We start from the raw sequence: 20305 nt of genomic DNA, 5'->3' as shown, positions 1-20305 counted from the left end.
GTCTTCTCTGCTGAGCAAGCCCCTGCCAAGCTTTGCTAGGGAAGATGGACATGGAGGTGAGACAAACAGTATAGACCTTACCCTGTTTGTGCCAGACATCCACCTTTGGGAGAATCAAAAATGCAGTTCTTAGAAGAAGCTGCCAAAGAGGCTTTTAATCACCTGCTGTTGGAACTATTGAAAATAAAAACATGACAAGAAAAGCCTGTTCTCTCAGGCAAAGGGAGATGGGGAGAGGGGAGATACAAAGAAAACGTGGGTCATGAAAATCCAGGTCCTGAAAGATTTAGCTGCCAGGACTGCCTTTGGGAGAGGGAAATAAAACCAGACCAATCCCCTGAGGAGTGCAATAGAGCAGGGATGATGTCTAGGGTCTACTGCAATTCATGGCTGAAACCTCTCCAGCAACATTCCCAAGAGATCCCCCTGGGTGCAGGGGCAGCAAGCCTGTTGCTGCACTGTTGATCTCCACATGCTGCTTCCTCACTGAGAGCTGAGAGAACACATCTCACCAAACTGTGAATGAAGTCCAAATATCCATGCACAGCTCCTGCAAGAAGGCCCATCCCACCTTTGGTATTGCCATGGTCACCCAGTTCGGCAAAACTCTGTGCATCTCGTGAGAGCTTGGGCATTTCCTGGTATGGTGTGCCTTGCTGCACACCAAGCACAGATTTCCACTCATCGTCTTTATCAGAAATAAGATTATTTAGGTCTATCTTCCTTCCTATCCACTGTCAGAGCTATTTGTTCCTGGGCTCTGAAAATGCAGGAGTCATTATTGTAAAGACGGTGCTTTTCATGGTGAGTTCCTACTTATAGAAAATAGGTACCTATTTAACTAAGAGCTTTATAATAGATCAAGCCATGCAGAGTACCAAAAAAGTGAGAGCTACGATCCAAAGAAGCTAGTTTAGTGGTAGGATTGGGCATGAAAATAGTTATCTGCTTGGTATCTTTAATATTAATTTATTCAAGACCCTCATCTCTGGATGAATACAAATTAAAAATTAAAAGCCCTTGTAAACTAATGCATGAAACCAAAGCACCACAGAGAAATTTGGAGAAGCAAATAAAACTGCCCCAAGCAAACTACAAAGGCACTGCAGAACCAGGCCAGAGGGGAAGAAATCTGGACATAAAAAAAAAAAAACAGTAAAACCAACCCAAACAACTGCAACACGAAAGGAGAGGAGGAGAAGGTGGTGATGGAGGTAGCAGCAAGAGCACTTAAAAACCCCAATTCATGACATTGCCTTCTGCAGGACACAGAAGGAAGTACTAAAACCAGCAATTCTGAAAATGTGACTGGGACCACCTGGTGAATGCCGCCTTTTGCTTGCACCAGGCAAACAGGCTCCAGCCACAGGGCTGCTGTGCTCTGGTGCCTGGGAGTAATCCCTGAGGTTGCATTGGGTTCAGAGATCAGCTGCACAGAGCTGAACGCTGCCATCAAACTTTAAGCAAGCAGGGAAATACTGAGTAAAAACGTGTTTTTTGAGGCCAGCGAGAGCCCAAAAAATAAATCAGTGATACCCTGTAAATATTTTAGGCAATAATAATATTGGGCAATACCAAACAGTGTCCCCAGCACACACTGGAGATGGTCAAAGGGAGCGGCAGTTCCGCAGCACAAGATTTCCCTGCTGAGCTAGATCACCTGCTCACACAGGGCAGGACAAGTTTCAAGAAAGGCCCTGGGGGCTGCAGGCTGCTGTCAAGGGCCAGGGGCTGAGCTGGTGGTGGCAGGACAGGCAAGCAATGCCTGGAGTACTCTACTGTCCTTAATGCTCTTACCCTCATTCAGCAGTTTGGTGAGGTTAGGAATTGCTATTTCTTCCACCTTTCAGGTGAGGGGTAGAGGTGCAGCTGCTCTGGATCCCATCCAATGGCACATTTAATATCCCACTGCACACCTAGGTGCTTGAATTCCCATTTAAATCAAGAAGGTACAGCTTTTCATGATGCGGATGTGTAGCCAAGTATTTTCCTGAGTACCAGTCTGATCCATAAGCAACTGGACTGTCCTTCTTAAACCAGCCAAAACTGACTGAGGATCAACAAATCCAGAATAGACCAGCAACTTTGGTCTCCAAAGGCAGGGAAAGGGTGAAAACAACCTTCTCCTTCTGGGGTCTGTGGGGAGAACTGGCCTCCAAATGGAGAGTTTTGGCATTCAGACCATCACAATTTATTACCCACAAAAGCCGACTTGCAAGAGCTTCATTGAAGGCAAGTGGCAGGTTTTTAAGTACCACCAGGGATGCCGTCTGGTCCCAAGGACAATCACCAGCCTCGAAACAGTCATTGCTTCCAGCTTTTATCTGGAGACAGTGCTGGGTAAAGTAATACACTCACTTTCTTTACTCAAGAGCAAACTGCATAGCTCAGATGGCTGAGGAAAGGCTAACTCTAATAAATATATAATACCCAGGGGCTTATCTAAGCAGCCAATAAAGATACAGAATCTTTTTTTCATGTACTGAAGTTATACTCATTCAGTACGTGGCATCAAAAGAAATACAGATTTTTCTGACAGATTTTATTTCCCACTGTTACTAAAATGCATCCCCTTCTTAAAACAGCATCTCACATAATTCTAATCCTTCCTGATTTATCTCTGACCAGCCCTGCAGCCAAGAACTCGAGGCCCTAGTTTTGTACCATGCATGTCACAAACTAGATTTTGATTCTAAATAATCAGATATGGGGATCAGATTGGAAACTACATACATTTTGTGCATAGCCTGCATTCCTTTCCCTTTTTTATCTAAACTGCCCATCCCACCTCCTATGCATCCTCATGTTTAAAATTTAATGGCGATGGTGTCTATTTTAAAAGAGGCATTCATGGGAAGGGAGCAGAGTGAGGCTGCTGAGATTATTTTTACCTGAGCTCTGATTGCAGCGTCCTTCTTAATCCACTTTATCACTGTTTCATACACCAGTTCCTCCGCTTTGGTGTTCAGGCTGTCATTAGACATGTAGGAAATAAAGTCATCTTTTGAGATATTAAGGATCTCTTCTTGGTTTGCCACCTCTGGGAAAATTTGCAGGGCGTATGCTTTGGCCATGTTGTATAGTTCAGTGCACTGCATAGCTTCAGCCATGGCTAATATTCCTAAGCAGTTGCTAGCAGTCAGCTGTTTTTCTAAAAGGAGCAAAACAAACAAACAAACAAAACCAAGTGAGAATTATTAAAAGCAAGGTTTAAATTTTTAATGAGATCATGAAAAAAGTAAGCACTGTGGACAGACTTTCAACCCTAATTAATTTCAGGTAGGTAGTAGCATCTTGGGTTACTTTAGGATTGGGGTTTAAAGTACAAAAAACAAAGTCTGTCTTAACAACTGAGCTGGGGATGGGGAGAGAAATGCACTGAGTTTGCTTTTCGTGTAAGTCTTCACAAGGCACCGGGGAAACATACTGATATAACAGTAGTTGGGGCTTCCCAAGGGACAGGAGCCCAGCCAAGAGACTGCTGCTATTTCTACTGCCTATAATGCTGCTTTAAGAAACAGCAAAGACATAAATGCCAGTGCAGACACTTAAGAATAAATGCAAACAGTACTAAGGACATTTCTAAGGATGCTGCAGTCGCTTTATGATAATTTTTGCCCTGTTCAGCTACTAAGCTACTTCAAATAAAAGAAAAAAATCCTCCCCCCCTTTTTTTTTCAAAGGAACTTTGTTGCTCCTCAATGTGATGACATCCCTTATGCAAAACACAGATTATACTAACGCCTTCTGTTAAATGTTGTGTAGTGGTTTTCAAAGAAAATCATGCACAGAGAAGACAGCATTATCTCCTACCCAGCAAACAGAAGTAATAGCACAGTGTGTAGCTTTGCATTAAAAGTGTGCTACACCATACGTTCCACTGTACTTTTTTTCTTTTCAGCTATTCTGAAGAAAAAAACACCAATTTCAGATATTTATAAGAGGAACTCACAGATTCTTGTCATCTTTTGTTAACCAAGCCACTACTAATAGTCAGAATATATTCTTTTAAGATATAGGACTGAGAAAAACAAAATATGAGAGAGACAGGCTGCAATAGATCACAAAAGCATCAGTACCATTGGCAGGTTTCTGGGCTGTCAGAAGAGAAATATATCACATTTGGGCAGTGTCATATTCTAGTGCACTATTTCAGAGTGCTGGCCAGGATGTGTGATAGTCCCACATCCCTTCAAAGAAAACCCTCCTCAGATCGCTTCTGCTGGCAATGCTACACCCAGCTTTTACCTTCATCAGATTTACAACCTGCACACTATCTATATGTGGCTTTTATTGAAATGGGATTATGAACTCCTCTCTTTTTGCCTGGCATGAGATTAGTTTAGTGTTTTGTTTTTCCCTAACTCTTTTTATTTTCTTTTACTGATCCAGCAGTCTTGAAACTAGGTTATCTCATTTTGCATCAATTGATTGCACTGACTTCAAGAAGCCCATTTCCTCAAGCAGACTCAAGCAGCAGCACTGTTTGCTGTCAGTAGATTTTGTCACTCAAAGACTAACAAAAGACAGGCTGCAAACTGATAGCTATAAAACACAAAGCTCCCAAAATTTCTTCCTTTTTCCAGGAAAAAAGAAAAAAAAAAAAAGAACCAAAAGCCACTTCCAGGTTTCTTGGTTCTGTCTGTTGGCACAGCTTCACGTATACACACTGCTGGGGGTAAAAATATCATCTAATACAACCCAAAACTCTCATCATCACTTGGCAAACTCCCAAGTCAAAGACAAATCTGACATTGCTCCATTTTATAAGAGAGGTAATAATCAAGTTTGATTCATGAAGCTGCCATTTACTAGTACAAGATGGAAAAGACTTGCAAGAAGGAGTCTGCCTCCAAGGACTAGGTTTGCCTCTATCAAGAGAGATTCCTGTAGGAGCCCCAGCTGAGCCTGCGGCACAGGTCAGAGAAGTCACAACTGGTTTCTTCTGAAATGGACAGGCTTTTCTACCTTCTAACAATGTTGAGTTAGTTACTGATGCATCCTGTACACTGGTGTCCAAGCAGCTCCACGTTGTCCTTTTGAGTGTCACTCCTTCCTCTTCCCCAAGAAACTGCTTGCTGGCAGACCCAAACGATCTTATCCCTGTCTGATTCAGCAAGAATTATAAGGCCATTTAGAGAGGGGTCCCATGGAGATACAGACTAGAGTACATTCAGGAGGCTGGTGACACGCTTCTTTCCACTACATTCCCTGTGATGTGATGAGCACCACAGGAAGGTGGGCACAGTGGTGTCTTCTTAGGATGATGGCTGGCATGTGAACTAGAGGGGTTCACTGCAGGTGAGCAAGGCAGAGGTTGGGGCAACAGCTATAAACGGTATGGAAAATCTCTACCCTGTGAACAAAAAACCCTCCATTTTTTGCCTCTGACTCAAAATGTGGAGATTAGATTGATGTCTTTTGACCCCAGGTGTCTATGGGGCAACTGGGCAATCACATTAGTATCCCTCTACACTCATAAGCAAACGATTCCAAGAAGCAATCTGGTAATATTTTGGATTAATCTGATAATATTTTGGGAACTGACTTCAGGATGAGCAGAGCCATGCCTTACCAATGCCTGTTACTCTTCACTAACTGCAAAGAAAACCTCCATGACTACTTCCACTACTATAGACTTCTGGTCTATAATACAGCCCATCCCAAGTGACTGCATTTCAGGGGCACTTCTGAATGTTGACATGACAAAGGCAGCTAAGGACCAGTTCTGCTCCATCTGCTCCTGAACCGTTTTCCTCCAGATGCTGACATGTTTACAATAATTGATGGTTTTACTACAGTGGCACTGGACTTCTAACAACACATTTTTTGTGGAGTTTCACCTTGAGTCCATTCAGAACATGACTGCTGACTACTAAGCTATTCCTGATGCTCAAGGACAGTTCATAACTGATTTACAAGTGGACTTTAAGGATATCAGATGTAATCTAGCAGGCTCTCACTGGTTTGAGTCAGTGCCAGATAGCATATTTGTTTCTATGTCACAATATTGCAGATCAGCAGCTGTTATTCTCCACTTGTGTCAGACGTGATTTTGGAGTAGGATCCTGTGCAGAGTCATCAGAAGATAATCAGCCAGTCAGACTACTAAGACTGCACTTCTGGGAATGGGACAACTTGAGGTGAAGTCAGAGATAAATGGTACGTAGGAAGGATTACTCAGCGAGATTGTGGTAACAGTATGATGAAAGCTCAGCGATGGATGTAATCCCTTCTCTGTGCATTAAGTATTGTATTTTCACTTAGAGATGCTTTCTAGATGATGACTTAGATATAACTAAAATTAACATAAACCATGCACTTCCTCATGATATTCTGTGCACATTCTGATGGGGATCTTATTCCTCAGGTATTCCTACTAGCATCAAAAGCATGTGAGGATGGGAGATAGGTGTAAGACTTCTTGCTACATTCTTCAAAAAAATTCACTTCCCCTGTGAGATTTCTTCTGTCTTCAGATATGGTTGATAACTCAGTTTCTTCAGTGCTGGGCAGTGTGGTTCTCCAGCTGAATCAAAATTCTCCACCTCGCATAAGCAAAACATTCTACTTTCTCTCAAATTTATAAGGACCATAAATCATCTTCTTCCCTCAGGGAAGGGTTTCATGCAGGTCTCATCACTGGTCCATCATTCAGTTTTTCTCATAGCTCCCTCTCACACTCTGCAAACTTTGTGCCCTTTGCCCAGGAGACCAAGAAAATTCCTGTTCTGTTCATGAATCTAACAGGTTCCACCAACTTCTTTAGACTTAAGCAAGACCACTTTTATGTCATCAGCAGCAGGCTGAAATACAAGCTCAGAATTTGTTCACTCCTGTGATGGGGTTCCCTGTGTCATAGACCCAAAGTGTGACAAATCGCCCGAAATCCAGTTTAAGCCATGACACGATGATAGCATAAAACAATTCTGAGAAAAAAAGGAAAAGGAAAAAAATCTCAAGTCTTCAGCCACATGGATGGAGGAAATACCTATGGTGTCATGACCAGTTTGCCAACATTTGCCCAGTTATCATATGGCACCTGCACGAACTTGCCATCATTGCTGCATCAGTTGGCATAAAACTGTTGCCATTTTTCATGGTCTAGACAAAAGCAGAGGAGACAGCATGTGGGGGAGAGAACGTGGTTAAAATTAGCACAGTGAAGCTGGTTAAGAAATCTCCCATTGAAATGAAACAATGTTCTGGGCACATTTTGCAGCATTTGCAAGTAGATTTGGGGTGCCTTTGCCCAACACTGCTGAGAGGCCCAGGACAGAGACACAAGAGCTGCTTGGATATCAATCAGTTAGGATCCTGCTGGAGCATCCTGGCTAAAAATGATGACTGGAATTTCCTCTGTGATGGTGCTGTTCTATGCTGAACAGACCTTTTAATTTTGGGCTTCTAGTTTTTTGGGCCTCTTTGGTCTTTCCTTCACTTCTCTCACTATTGAGACATGGCCACTTGAAAGAATAAAGGTTTATACTGGTGAATCCTCCAGAAACCCTGGAAAAACTCCTGCTTTTACCAGATTTTTGCTTTCTGGCGAGCAGAGGTGGCTGGATGAAAATTAAAAACACAGCCGCAGAGAAGACAAAATGCCTTTCCCTAAACTTTTTAGATGGCAAATGCTCTACTATCTTTGTAGAGCAATCCAGACACAGCTGTAAATAAAAATAAGCAATTACACTTCATGAATTCTCCAAATGAGAATACAAAATTCCAGTGACTCCCCATATATCATTGAACTTATAACCAACTCTACTATTTCATACCATAACACAGTTCACTGAATTGAAATATTAACTATTGAAAAAGAGAAATCTCACATTGATTTAGTGAAATAAAAATGTTTTGTGGCTGAATGTTTAAAGATGATGCAACTTAAACACATCTTTCATGCCTGGAAAGGAAGTAAGATCTAATTGCTTTTAAAAGGTGGTGAAGGGAAGATGAGGGAAAGCAATGCCAGAGCCAGAACCTCCATTCAAGCTGCACAGCCAACATGATGGGGTTGCAAAGCATAAATTTCATTTCACCATGACCCACCCATTTGAGAACAGACTTTTAAACTAGTGACATATGATAAATTCAAAAGAAGAGGTGAGTAAGATACTACATATTCTTTACTGATGCTTTCATTGTGCCACCTTAGTCAACAGGCTAGCTCAACAGTGAAAATTAACACAGTTGTAAACTGAATCATAGAATCCCATGTTGGAAGGGACCTTAACAATCATCTGGTCCAACCTTTCTTGGCAAATCGTGACCTAGACTGGATGTCCTAGCACCCTGTCCCAATGAATCTTAAAATTTTCCAATGCTGGGGAGTCCATCACTTCCCTGAGGAGATTATTCCCAGTGTCTGGTTGTTCTCATTGTGAACAATTTTCCTCTTGCACACAATTGGAATCTCTCCAGAAGTAACTTGTGCCCATTATTTAACCCCCATATTTTCCATGTGAAAATGGGACTCATTTGATTTTTTTTTTTTTTTAAACGAGTTCCAGTTCAGACCAGTAAAGCTTAGCAAACTGAGCTGGAAACCTTGGAAATAGTCTATGCTGGAAAATACATGGCAAGAGAAAGGAGCAAGATGACATGGTGCTCTGAACAAGAATGGGCTTCTCGTGGCCATGAGAGGATGGACAGAGGCACTGGCAACAATGCTGGTCTGTACACCCTCACTGGGGCAAATGCTTCCCATGACAGCAAGGCACATCAGTTACCAGAGCTGGGTGCAGCAACGTTTCTTTCACACCCACCTTTTTAATGACACCTATATATCAAACCATAACTCTGTATGAAATAACAAGCCCTGTGAACATTCAGCTGGGAGCAGTTTAACCAGATCTGGTTTACAAGAACATGGGACATGTGAAGGAGTTTCTCATGGAAAATTGCAAATCCTGGCTCTGTGGGAGCCCACCTCCAACACTTTCAGTGCTTGACCATGCTGGCCTGGTGTAGCACCTAACATTTGCTGTCATGGTTATAACCAGCCTGTGTGTTGCAGCCTGTGTGTTACAGCCTGGTATCTGTGCAGAGATTAACCTTTGGGAAATGTCATCATGATACCAAGTATGAAACAAGACTCAACAAAATGGTCTCTCCAAGATATGAAGGCAGGTGCCACTCAAACAGGAAGCTATACTTCTCTAGATCATTTTCCACTGGCCACTGTGTCAGCATTTTAAATTCAAGTCTCAAACCAAATAAGTAATTTTAAATTTTCTTTCATTGTATTTAATCTTGGTGTTTCTAACTATCTTTTCAAAGTTATTAAAATAAAGGTTTACAAACCTTAAAATGAGATCTTAAACCTCCCTAGATGGAGTGGTTCTTACCTAGAAATGAAACGCAGACTTTACAGAAAGTATGAAACTGGAACTTGCTGGCAGCTTCCAGTAGGGTTTTTGCATTGGCTGAATCTATGATCAAAGAACCTGTATAAACAAACTCCAGGAGTAATTCCAGGACGTCTGCAGTGAGGTTAGACATGGCCAATTCCAGCTTCTCCCCGCTTCTGCTACTGTCTCGTGGTGACCTGGTAACAGCAGACAATTAAATTATGGACATTACACCAATCCCATTTTGTTGGCATTTATTGATTAGTGAGGGCTAGAAAATCGCTTTGCACCTCATTACATTTCTCCATTATTTTTGTTTACGGAACTGAAGAATATGAATTTTAAAATAACTGAACTTAAAACTTTAACTGGATCTGAAAGAGAAGAGTCTTAAAGCAAGCCTTACGAAAAATCTGTTTATTGCTACTCTGCATTTTCATGCAAAAACAGTTGCAAAAGAAAAGGAAAGGAAAAGAAATAAAAGTAAAGAAAGAAAAAGTAAAAATGAATGAGCCAACATTAATGAAAATGAGGAATGGGGTTAGCTTTCAAAGGGAAACAATACATTTTAACATCTTGGTTAACATCTCATCTTCTGTGCATAATATAACTGTTAAGGAAAAAAACCTCCAATTTCAAGAGAAAAGGTCATCTATTTTTCAGGAATCCAGCAGCAGAATAATTTAAATGTCATGTGCATTTAAGGATACATTTAAAGACCTTTTCATAAAAAATAACAATAAAAAAATTAATTTCTGTTTAGATTGAACTTCTCAGCATGTTCTATTAAAGTATAGCTATGATTGATGTGATATACATATACAGACGGTTATAGAAAATATATATGCTTATTTAAAAAATCTATTGTTCCCTTTTAGGCACTAAAAAAAGAAAGCCCTTCATGGCAATTGCTTTGAAAACTGAATACAAGACAAGCTAGACAGACAAAATGGTTAGAGCAAAGAAGGGAGAGGGGGGAAAACAACAACCAGCTCTGCCACAGGAAGCCAGCAGCCATCCTCTAGGAGTTTCATGACTGTGGCCTACGGTTTTTCCCGCATGAAGTGCTGAACAATTTGGGGATCAAAGTATCTCCTGCATTTGAAGTGTGCATTAGTGCTTGTGAAATTATTGGACAAAAAGAAAATTATACTGAATTAAAGTAAGGGCCCAGTTCTTAATGCATGGTTGGCTGATGTGTCTGCAACACTAAAGGCAGGTTACACCTGAAAGACAAAAGTGATGATAAATTTGGTAACATCAAGGAGGGGAGGGGAAATCTGTTGGAGTAAGAAAATAAACTCTTTTAATAGTTAGGACCATCCAACACCTTCTCAAAGAAACATGAACTTCTCCTAGTCACTGGACAGTCAACGTCTGCTCGCTCCAATTCTGCTAGAGTACTTGCAAAAGCCATTGCACGATTGACACAAAACGGGCATACGATGCTGCGTGACTGGCCAAAGCATCACTGTTCACAGGCAATGCCAGCTTTAAGCATGAGCAAGAGCACTACTGACCTCTTGGATTCATAAAGCTGCCTAGAAAGGTGATGTTCAAACCTCTGCTACCATAATGGAGGAAAAATAAACAACATACGAGGTTCAGTTTTCTTCCCGCATGACACCCCCACCCCTTCCATCCCCAAATAATCCCTAAAATAATTTTTGGGGAATGCTTTGCAGTGGATGCTTTGTCACTGGTCTTCCATTGGCTAGCCCTGTTTAAGTCAAGGGCACAGCTTTAATTAATATGAATCTTTGCAAGATCAAAGCTTTAAAAGGCTTCATTTTTCCACTAACAGTATTTAGGTAGTGTTCATTACCACAATGGAGGAGCAGCTAGTAGTCCTCAATTTCATATGCTTCTCTAAGGTAGTTACTGAGGAAACTAAGGCACAAGAAGACAAAATCACGTGCCTATGATCACAGAGAAAGACAGAGGCAAACCAAGGAACTAAACCCCTTTTATTTATTCTAAATATTGGACTATCCTTCTGCATGGGAATACTGGGTGGAGCGTAAATCCTATTCCACAAGCAGATGAGCAAGAATACATACTGATCATGATACCTGTGGTACCCCTACGTGCACAGATGTGTACACTACCCTGAATCCTTATGCTTTATCACACCACAATATTCTTTCTGAACTCTTGCATATGGATTCAATTTCGCACTCAAGGCAGAAAACCTCAGGTGTCAAAACAGAAGAGTTGTTTTTTTCCCAGATCCTCAAGAGGATGTCACAAAATGTTATTTTTTTTTTCCTTTTGTACACTCACATACCAATAACATTCCCCATATCTGATTTATCTCCAGTTGTGCATGCATCCAGTGCTGCACCCTGGGCTATCAAAATGCCACCTGGTACTGGTGTAATTCTTGCTGAATTGCTTCCAGAAGCAGTTTGTACCTGACAGTGATTTCATATTCATGTGGGCTGGTTAATAAGGACATTGCCTAATATTTAAGCGAGATTTGAGGTACCCAGTAAGTGACAGAATCGGGCTCTTTGCACTGTGGGAAGCCCCACCATAAGCAATTATTGTTTTATTTAATGGCACTTATTGTGCTGTGCTGGCAATGGCTGTGGGAATAGCTGCACGTGATCCATTTGGAATCGCACACTTTCAGCCAGTGCACTGACCAGGAGGCACAAAGGAAAGGATAATGTGACACAAATGTCAGCATAGACACATACTCATGTTAGGAACAACTGCAAGCTGCTATTTTTCAGAATAATTAAGTAATAATCTCTCTTACTTTGTAATACACTAAGCAATAAACTGCTGCTGCAATTGATTAAACACCAAAGAAAAGCTAAGGTGTTTAATCAATCACTAGAGCCACTTACAGAAAATATAACACAAAGCTACAGAGATTATTGATATTACACAATGAGCCAGAAATGGGAATGAAAATTATCCCTGTTTCTTCCTCCGTGATGCCTTGCATGCATTGTGCTGTTTTGCCTGTGCTTTCTGAGCAGTGAACCCTTTGGCTCCACATTTAGCTGAATCAAATATTAAGTGCAGGCTTGGTTCAGCTTGCACAAGGAAACCACAGCTATCCTGGTTTCCATGCTGGGGACCTGGTTTGGGATGGGCTGGAGAATGGACAGGGAATTGGCTGAAGCAGGTCCTAATAGATCAAAAATGAGCGTTTGAAAGAAGAGAAGAAAATAATGTGGGGAAGTGGACTGATGTAGTGGGAAATTCTATAGATTTCTGGAAACATAAATCAGACTGTGGCACTCCCCTCCAAGCCCAACTAAAGCTTTCTGTGTTCCTTGTTTTCACACACATTAGAATACCAGTATGCTCTGTGCAGTTATACTTCATCTATTTATTTGGGATGGAGCTTTTTCTTATCAATGAAGTGGCTAAAGCTGTATTGTAAGAATAAAATTTAGTCCTGTAAATACATATGCAATGGATTGAGGAAAATCTGTACAAATATATACAGCTGTGCCCCAAATAGCTCATCCTGCATCACATCAGGAGGAGTTTTGTCAGTGGCATTGGTAGATGGAAACATTTAGAAAAGCCTGCTATGAGAAAAGCACTCATTTCTTGCCTTAATTGCTGGGCAAAGACATCTCTACCTGGTGCATACCCTTCTGCTCCCCACTCCTGACACAAGCACGGGGTATTATTTGGGGGATGGAGAGCCTGCCTGCCTCTTGTTTCAGTCTCACCTAAAGCCAGGCAACGTGCACTTATCGTCTGTGGACATCATTAAATGTGGCACATTCTGCTTTTTGCCCTGCGAACTCTGAAGTTTAAACAGAATGATGTCATTTTATTGGCCTTGTAATCATTGTTCATATTATAAAGGTCACACATTTCACATTGTGGCAGAAAATCAATAGCTCTCCCAACAGCCTCTGGGGGAAAAAGTTTTGCTTCTCAAGAATAATATATAATAAACAATTTTAGTCCTTACTTTATCATGACTGTAATCTTGGAGAATAGCTACAGTAAAAATCTGGCAAAGGCTGATATATAAACTCATTAAAATTGGGAAGTGATTTAGAACAGGACTTTTAAAAAGATTTATCTTGAGCTAAACAGAAAAGAGGTTTGTTTAGGTTTACATTTAAACAAACTCCAAGAGCTCTTTAACAGCTCAATTTTATGGTAGCTGTTGGAGGATTCTTTCAGATTTACAAATCATGTATTTCTCCAGCAAGGTGATAGACCTGAGCAATGCGCAAGCAGAACTGAACCTGCAGATAAGCAGGAAGCACAGATACACTCTGAATGGGTAAGGAGGGTGTTACTGAAAAATATTTTGTATTGTCTGGGATAATTAGGTCTAACAAAATAAAGCAAAGGCCTTTTGAATATACTCTGGCTACTTATCCTTCAACTTAATCACTTAAACTAGAGAAGACAAAGGCACAGGGAGCTTTTTAAAGTAGAAGATGGTTCGACTACACTCTCCAATAACAAATCAAAATTGGTGTCCTTTTCTGTTAACACATATATAAAAAGAGATAAAACATTTAAATACTGATAGCAGGAAAAATATTCCTAAAACCTCATCTGCAAGACTTAGGAGTGGAGCCGACAAAAGAAAAAGTAGAGAACTTTACATTTTTGGTATTCATTTGTCCTTGAAAATCATTTTCATGCATGTAATACACACTGACAAGAATCAGCACAGTGTTTTCATGCTTAATAGCAGTACAACTGAGTTTTCTGCATCTTGAGTCATAAATATATGTATATCCATGCATTTTCTCTGCATTATTCGTATCAACACGTCCACGTAACAGAATTTCCATGTGATTCAGTTCAAAACATTTAATGGTGAGATGCCTTGATTTGCAAAGGCGCATTTAGAGTCTGGCTAAAGTAGCTGTGTAAGTGAAACACCGCTAGTGCATCAATTTGTCAATTTATGGACAGTGCTACCGCCTCTAATTCAGGCTTCCCTTACGGTTTGGATATGCTGCCTTTAACCCGCTTGCAACATTATTTGACTGACTAATGGTTTGGCTACAGCCTCACTCAATTTTAGATCAAATACGAAAAGCTACCTATACCCGGTGCAGATGCCAGCCAACTCTCTGTTTACAAGCTATAGTCACAAAGTCAAAACAAATTCTGGATGTTCAAAATGGAGCCATCTGCACGGAATAAACATGAAAAATGTGAAACATTTTATGTACATGTACATTACTGCCTAGGAACAGTTGGTTCAGCTTCCTCCCAGGCTGCCTGGTTGGGAACAGGAGGACTGACAGTTTGTGACACCTATTTACATTCAAAGCCATATGACTCACTGTGCCATAGACTGACGTATATTTAAGCTTTGTGCTCCAAAAGGGCACTGAAATAGATTATTATCTTTTAAAATAAAGACACATTCGGAATTATCATTTGTGATCTGTCCTTGTACATGTGGGACTTGGTGTCTTTTTTTCTCTGCCTCTCCAGGGTCCAACCCTTTTGCTTGCGAACAGAGAGTCTACCACCATTACGTGCTTCCCCCAAGAGCAGATATGGCAAAGACCTACTTCCATAACTTATTCACGACATTGTTAATATTTCACTCAGGATTTTTAAGAAATAGGAAAACACACTGATCTGGTAGTGTAATATAAATAACTAAAATTGCTGTGTTTGACTATCTGTTGCTCAGAATCTCATACAACTCCAGAATCTGAGTATCCTCCAGTAAAAGCACATTTGAGCTGAGGGGAGGTTATGGGACTGCCAGCATGCAAGCAGGAGCTCCAGCTCCACCTGGACTGACGCATCTGAAGCTTGTATTTTGGAGTTGGTCCCACCCTGCATGGACCAAAGCAGTGGCCTGTCCCACCAACCAGCTGCTGCAGGCCTCTTCACTTTATGCCCTTGCAGGATCTGCCCCTCTGCTTAACATGCTGGCTTGGTTTCATAATTAGGAAAATGAATGTTTAACCTACAGTAATTGTGTTCCCATTCTACAAGGGCAAAATATTTGCCACCAAGAAATACAGAACAACAAAAAAAAACTCAGATTCAATTGCTTTGTTCCTTGGGCAGTGTTTCAGCCTCCAGAAAACAGGAAATCCAAGATTTTTATGTAAGATGAAGCACTTAAATGAGGAGAAGCTACTTCTTTTTATCTCTGTCAAATTATTTTGATTACCACGGGATGGACTCCAGATTGGGACAGGCAGCTTCTCATGAGGCTTAAGAGTCTGTTAGCTATGTGCTCATTAGAAACTCCTGCTCAAGTCTAGACAATTTAGACTGAACATCTTGTTTACTGTGGAACATAATCCTTAAAACATTGAAACTCCAGGCAAAGAACAGAATGCAATGTTCCTGCATCTTAACTGTCCGCTATTTGATTTTTCATCATCTTCAGAGTTATTAATGCTTCAAAACCCCCACATCTATTTATCTTGGAAGAGGCAACAAAGAAACTTTGTTATATTTTAGCCAACCCTCAGCTGTGAACAGAACAGGCACAGCACTCTGCACAGCACAGTAAGTTGTATTTTGTACCGAAGAGCTTGATTTATTATAATTACATGCTCATGAGATATAAAAGCATAGATTCCCAAACATACCAACATACATTTTCACAACACGCACATCAAGATGCATGTGCATAGTGAGGTAACAGGTTATTTACTGAGTTATTCAAGTTTATGCAGCTGCAAGGTAATCAGTCATGCTAATGATGACAGGAAGGGACATTTATAGAGCAACATCACTGCAATATGTATGTCATAAGGCACTGAATGTTCTATTAAATAGGATTTAAAAAAATAAACTACATCCTAGCATTGCTTCTCCTTTGGAATTATTTTATCAGCTCAAAATGTATTAACTTGCAAATCTCTGCCTTCATTATACTATCTTATAGACAAATATTATCTTTGAGCCTCAGCCACTATCCATTTGTCTCATGAGAGAAGAAAACATATACTATAATGGTACTATTGTGTGATTATGATAAAGAACTAGTAAAATCACAAGATTAAATAAATTACATTGTTTAAACACAGGCTTGCAAATTTGTCATGAAAATTTGGACCAACAAATCCATTTGCTCACTTTTTACCAGGACGTTGATACAAACAATGATTCTTGTTTCAGGCAAACAAAATTGGCAAGACTAGTGTAACTTATTAGGGTCAAATGCTGCCAGTTTGCACCTGCTCTATCAGAAGAAAATCAGGAAAATTAATGGCTGTGAGCTCAGGCATGCACTAGCAGCTTCTGCTAATTCACCATCACAGAAATGATCATTACAAACAAAGACGAGCAATAGGATTAACAGCAAATGCTTTTATTCATGGACAACATGGCCAGAATAAAATCAAACAAAGAGCCAGGTCTCCTATTTATCCTTAATGCTATTCACTGACAAAACGCAATCTAATGGCTCAGTCAAGACTATTTCTAAAGGCGCAGGATAAGCGGCAGCCTGTAACGCTATAGTGTCGGAGATCACAGTCGGAGGCACAAATCTGCCTCCCTGCTGAGATTTAAGAAAGAAGATGACGAGTTTGAAGATGCTGGCTTAAATGACTAGCAAGTGAATGAAGAAGTGCGTAGTGAGTGCCCTTGGAAGAACAGCATTTCATGACCTAGACTTTTGCTAGGGATTGAGAATAAACTCATTCTCACAGGGCGCTAGCGGAGAAGTAGAAAAAAACTGGGCCAATTTATTAATAGCATGGGATCTAACTTGTTTGCAAGTATCTTTGGCCATCTAATTCAGCAAATATGTGGCAAAGTATCCTGGGGTGAGAGATACTATTTGTTAAAGCTACATAAAAGATGCAAGCAGGTTTTGGTGGCTTATATGGGAAGGAAGAGTAAGAGTAAAATAACAGAATAAAGAATTTGTTCTCAGAAAACTAAAAGCTCACCCCCTTAACCAACTCCTGTCTGATTTGTTTTAATGATATTTATTACATCATCAAAAAACAGCTTAGCAGAGAGCTGGCATTATGTAGCTAATAAATCTGTTTCTTAGGTATGTGGTGAAATTTATACAAGTAATTATCTAGGTAAGTCTATCCAAGGTTCTTTCTCATCACTGCAATGTCTAGAGGGAAAACAATAATAAAGTAATGATAACCACAATTATTATTTATTACTACTACTATGATTATGGTAGTGCCCAAAGATCCCAATCAGCATTTCAGTAATTAGAATTAATTCTGTCAGGCACTGGTTCTTTCTCATTCAGCTACAGGGTGTTTCTACTGCTCCTCGGAGTATATGTAGAGCCAGCCTGTGCTCTGGACATCAATGAAAGGTAATATATTGCATCACCTATGGCCGCAGTATGTGCAGGAAAGGGCATGGAGCCCTTCTCACCCCATCAATTTCTGCACACACCACCTCACAGAACTACTCAGAGTATTTCAGTCACAGAAGGTCTGTGCTATGCAAGCAAAAAAAGGGGGATTGTGATCTGATATGATCATAACCCGGCCCTATTAATTCAAACTCATTATTCCAATCCAGCAGTGGCTAATTCTTGATGATTTAAATGAAAGGAAGTGAACTGCTGATCCCTGGAGCTACCTGAGAGCATGCTGGAGTCAGAGATTTGATTACCCTTGTTTTAGGGCAAGACTGGCTTTAGGTAGCGGACCAAAAATGACAGCTTTCAAGAACACAGCTCGTTTCTGTGCTGTGGAAGTTTTTTCATTGTCCTTGATCCATTTAGCTTGAACAGCACCTCATTAGACAACTGTTCCCTTTCACTCCTAAATTTCAGCATAGTCAAGCCTAGACAGGGCTGTGAGATATTAAGTAAATACAGGTAGGTCACACACACCAGCAACTTATGAGTGGTTGTATGACAGCTGCATGGCTTGCAGATAGGTCTAGCCAGAGCAAGAAAGGTGATTAGTCTGTCATTCCTTGATAAGATTTGCAGGATTTGTAATTGTGTCAAGAAATTATGTGAGCGAAAAGCCCAAACTACAGTAAACAGAGATGCTGTCAATGAAGGAGAGGAGTGAGAGGTTAAGTGATTCTGCTCGGTGCCTCTGCAAGCTGCAAACATTATGAGGGAGAAGTTTAATTTCTGTATTGCACCTCAAGGCCTGAAGAGGAGCCTTTCTGTCCTCCTTGACACATTTCTCTTCAGAGCAGGGCATGTTGACCTGTTTCTCCTTTCAGAGGAGCATCCAGACCCAGCCACTCGCCTTCCTAATCCACGGCTATGCTCGCCAGCCTGGAAATAGCTGGGCTGCAACGCCAGCTATAGGTTTTGTGGCAGGTCCTCAGCCTGGCAGCCCAGCAACACCTCTGAATATTTGTAAGCTGCAATTCATTTATGTAGAAGACAATGCATTTTTGATTGATGAAAACATGTTTTCCAGGGCCCGGCAGCTGCAACATTTGAAACCCAGCAGGCAGCTCCGACAGGCGAGCGGCTTCTCGGGCAGGCAGAGCAAGCGAAACGCGCTCACAGAAAGGGGCCACCCAAGGCAGAAACCTGCTTCTCCTGCCAGGATTTTGCACCCAACACACAGCAATTAAGTCCCTCATTTAAAAGAAAAGTGTCACCCACAGAGAAATTTACACCTGCGCACTGGCAGTGAAGGGCGAGGAGTATTTTACACTCCAATGCAACCTCCCATTCTCACAGACTCCTTTAAATGGTTTAACAGAAACTTGCACCTGAAACAAACACCATATTTTTAACTTCCTATTTCTCTGTTTTCAAAGACATGTTATGATCTGTTTCCACATTCTACAATGGAGCTGAAGCATGCAGATGTAGAAATGCTGCCTGCTCCTGAGTTAAAAGCAAGGTTCTTAATAAGAAGGAAAACAAGAAGGGGTCACCAAGAGTAGATTTTTCTTTCATCTGCTATTTCTCATTTTGAGCTTTTTACAATGTAAACACAAACCAGGCAGTCTGTTTTCCAGACACTTAAATGCTTGCGCAGTTTTGTCAGACTGTTTCAGATGGATAGCGGCAGGTTTCTCTGTCTTGCATCCAAATGCTGCTTTTCCACACAATAGTGTAAAATGCAGAATGACATCTCTGTCTTCAGTGTAGGTGTAAAGCAAGAGGAATTTGGTCCTTTCACCCTGAATGGTTTACTTCTCCTGCCCTGCCTTTAAGCCCTCAGAGAGTACATACAACCCTGTTTTAGAAAAATAAAATCAAATGAATAAATAAATCTGAACACTTGCAAAAAGAGGCAAGATACCATGGAAAAGCAATTTGGCCATAAAGTTACTGGCTGTGCTCCTTAGGAAAATAAGGAGGAACACAGTGTTGCCAGATTACACAGCATCAAAAATGCTTGCTTTTTGTGACAAAACCTCTTTGTGTTTGTGACTTACTACTATGTGCTAGTGCAATCAGGCAGCCAGGATGACTTCAAGATGAGAAAGGATCACTAAAATCACATCTTAATAAGATAAAACTTGTAGACAGATCTGTGTATCTTTAGTAACTGACCACAGAGAAATAAAATTAAAGTCTGCTTATAAGAGCCAGCATTTTGTCCAAGAAGAGACTTTCATGTCAAGTGCTTCCTATGATTAATGTCATATTTGGTAGAGATTCCAGCACTTCGGGTTGGGTTAAGACGAAGAAAGTAGCAAATTAAAATGTTCCGGTGAAACTCTTAGTTATGGAAATTTCAGACATTCCATTTATCCAGTGGCTGTGCTTGTCTATCCCAAATGCAGCTGGAAAAAATCATGCCTCTTCATGGAATTTTCTGTTCCTTCTTTCCTTCCTTCCAGAACACACTCACATTCCACCATTTCTTCTGGACAAAGACACAGAGCTCATTTCTCCTCTTCCTCAAAACAGTAATGTTTTAAATAAGAAATATGTGCTCTGTGAGAAGGGTGTTTTGAAGACCTTTTTTCTTTTTTGTTTATTCCGATCAATTTCTTTCTTTCTGTATACATATATAAGCATATGTATGTGACATTCAGAAAAATTCTGAAAAAATATT

The 20305-nt window shown here is 40.6% G+C and overlaps 1 protein-coding gene across 3 annotated transcripts in view; it reads right to left on the bottom strand.

Annotated features, from left to right (window-relative positions):
- KLHL29 (kelch like family member 29) overlaps positions 1 to 20305 on the bottom strand; it is a 403241-nt gene that overhangs the window by 50115 nt on the left and 332821 nt on the right. For all 3 annotated transcript variants that reach the window (XM_061460941.1, XM_061460942.1, XM_061460944.1), the window contains 2 exons: positions 9351 to 9550; positions 2892 to 3151 (listed from right to left, as the gene is read on the bottom strand). In XM_061460941.1, coding sequence (XP_061316925.1) covers positions 2892 to 3151; positions 9351 to 9550 — 460 coding nt within the window. The remainder of the gene's footprint in view (positions 1 to 2891; positions 3152 to 9350; positions 9551 to 20305) is intronic.

This window comes from Pezoporus flaviventris, unplaced genomic scaffold (assembly GCF_033815535.1).
Source record: "Pezoporus flaviventris isolate CSIRO_AGI_PZ_B2104156 unplaced genomic scaffold, CSIRO_AGI_Pfla_v1 ptg000031l, whole genome shotgun sequence".
NCBI classification, from domain to species: domain Eukaryota; kingdom Metazoa; phylum Chordata; class Aves; order Psittaciformes; family Psittacidae; genus Pezoporus; species Pezoporus flaviventris.
Note: the sequence above shows the minus strand (reverse complement) of the source record. Positions and strands in the feature narration are given on the sequence as shown.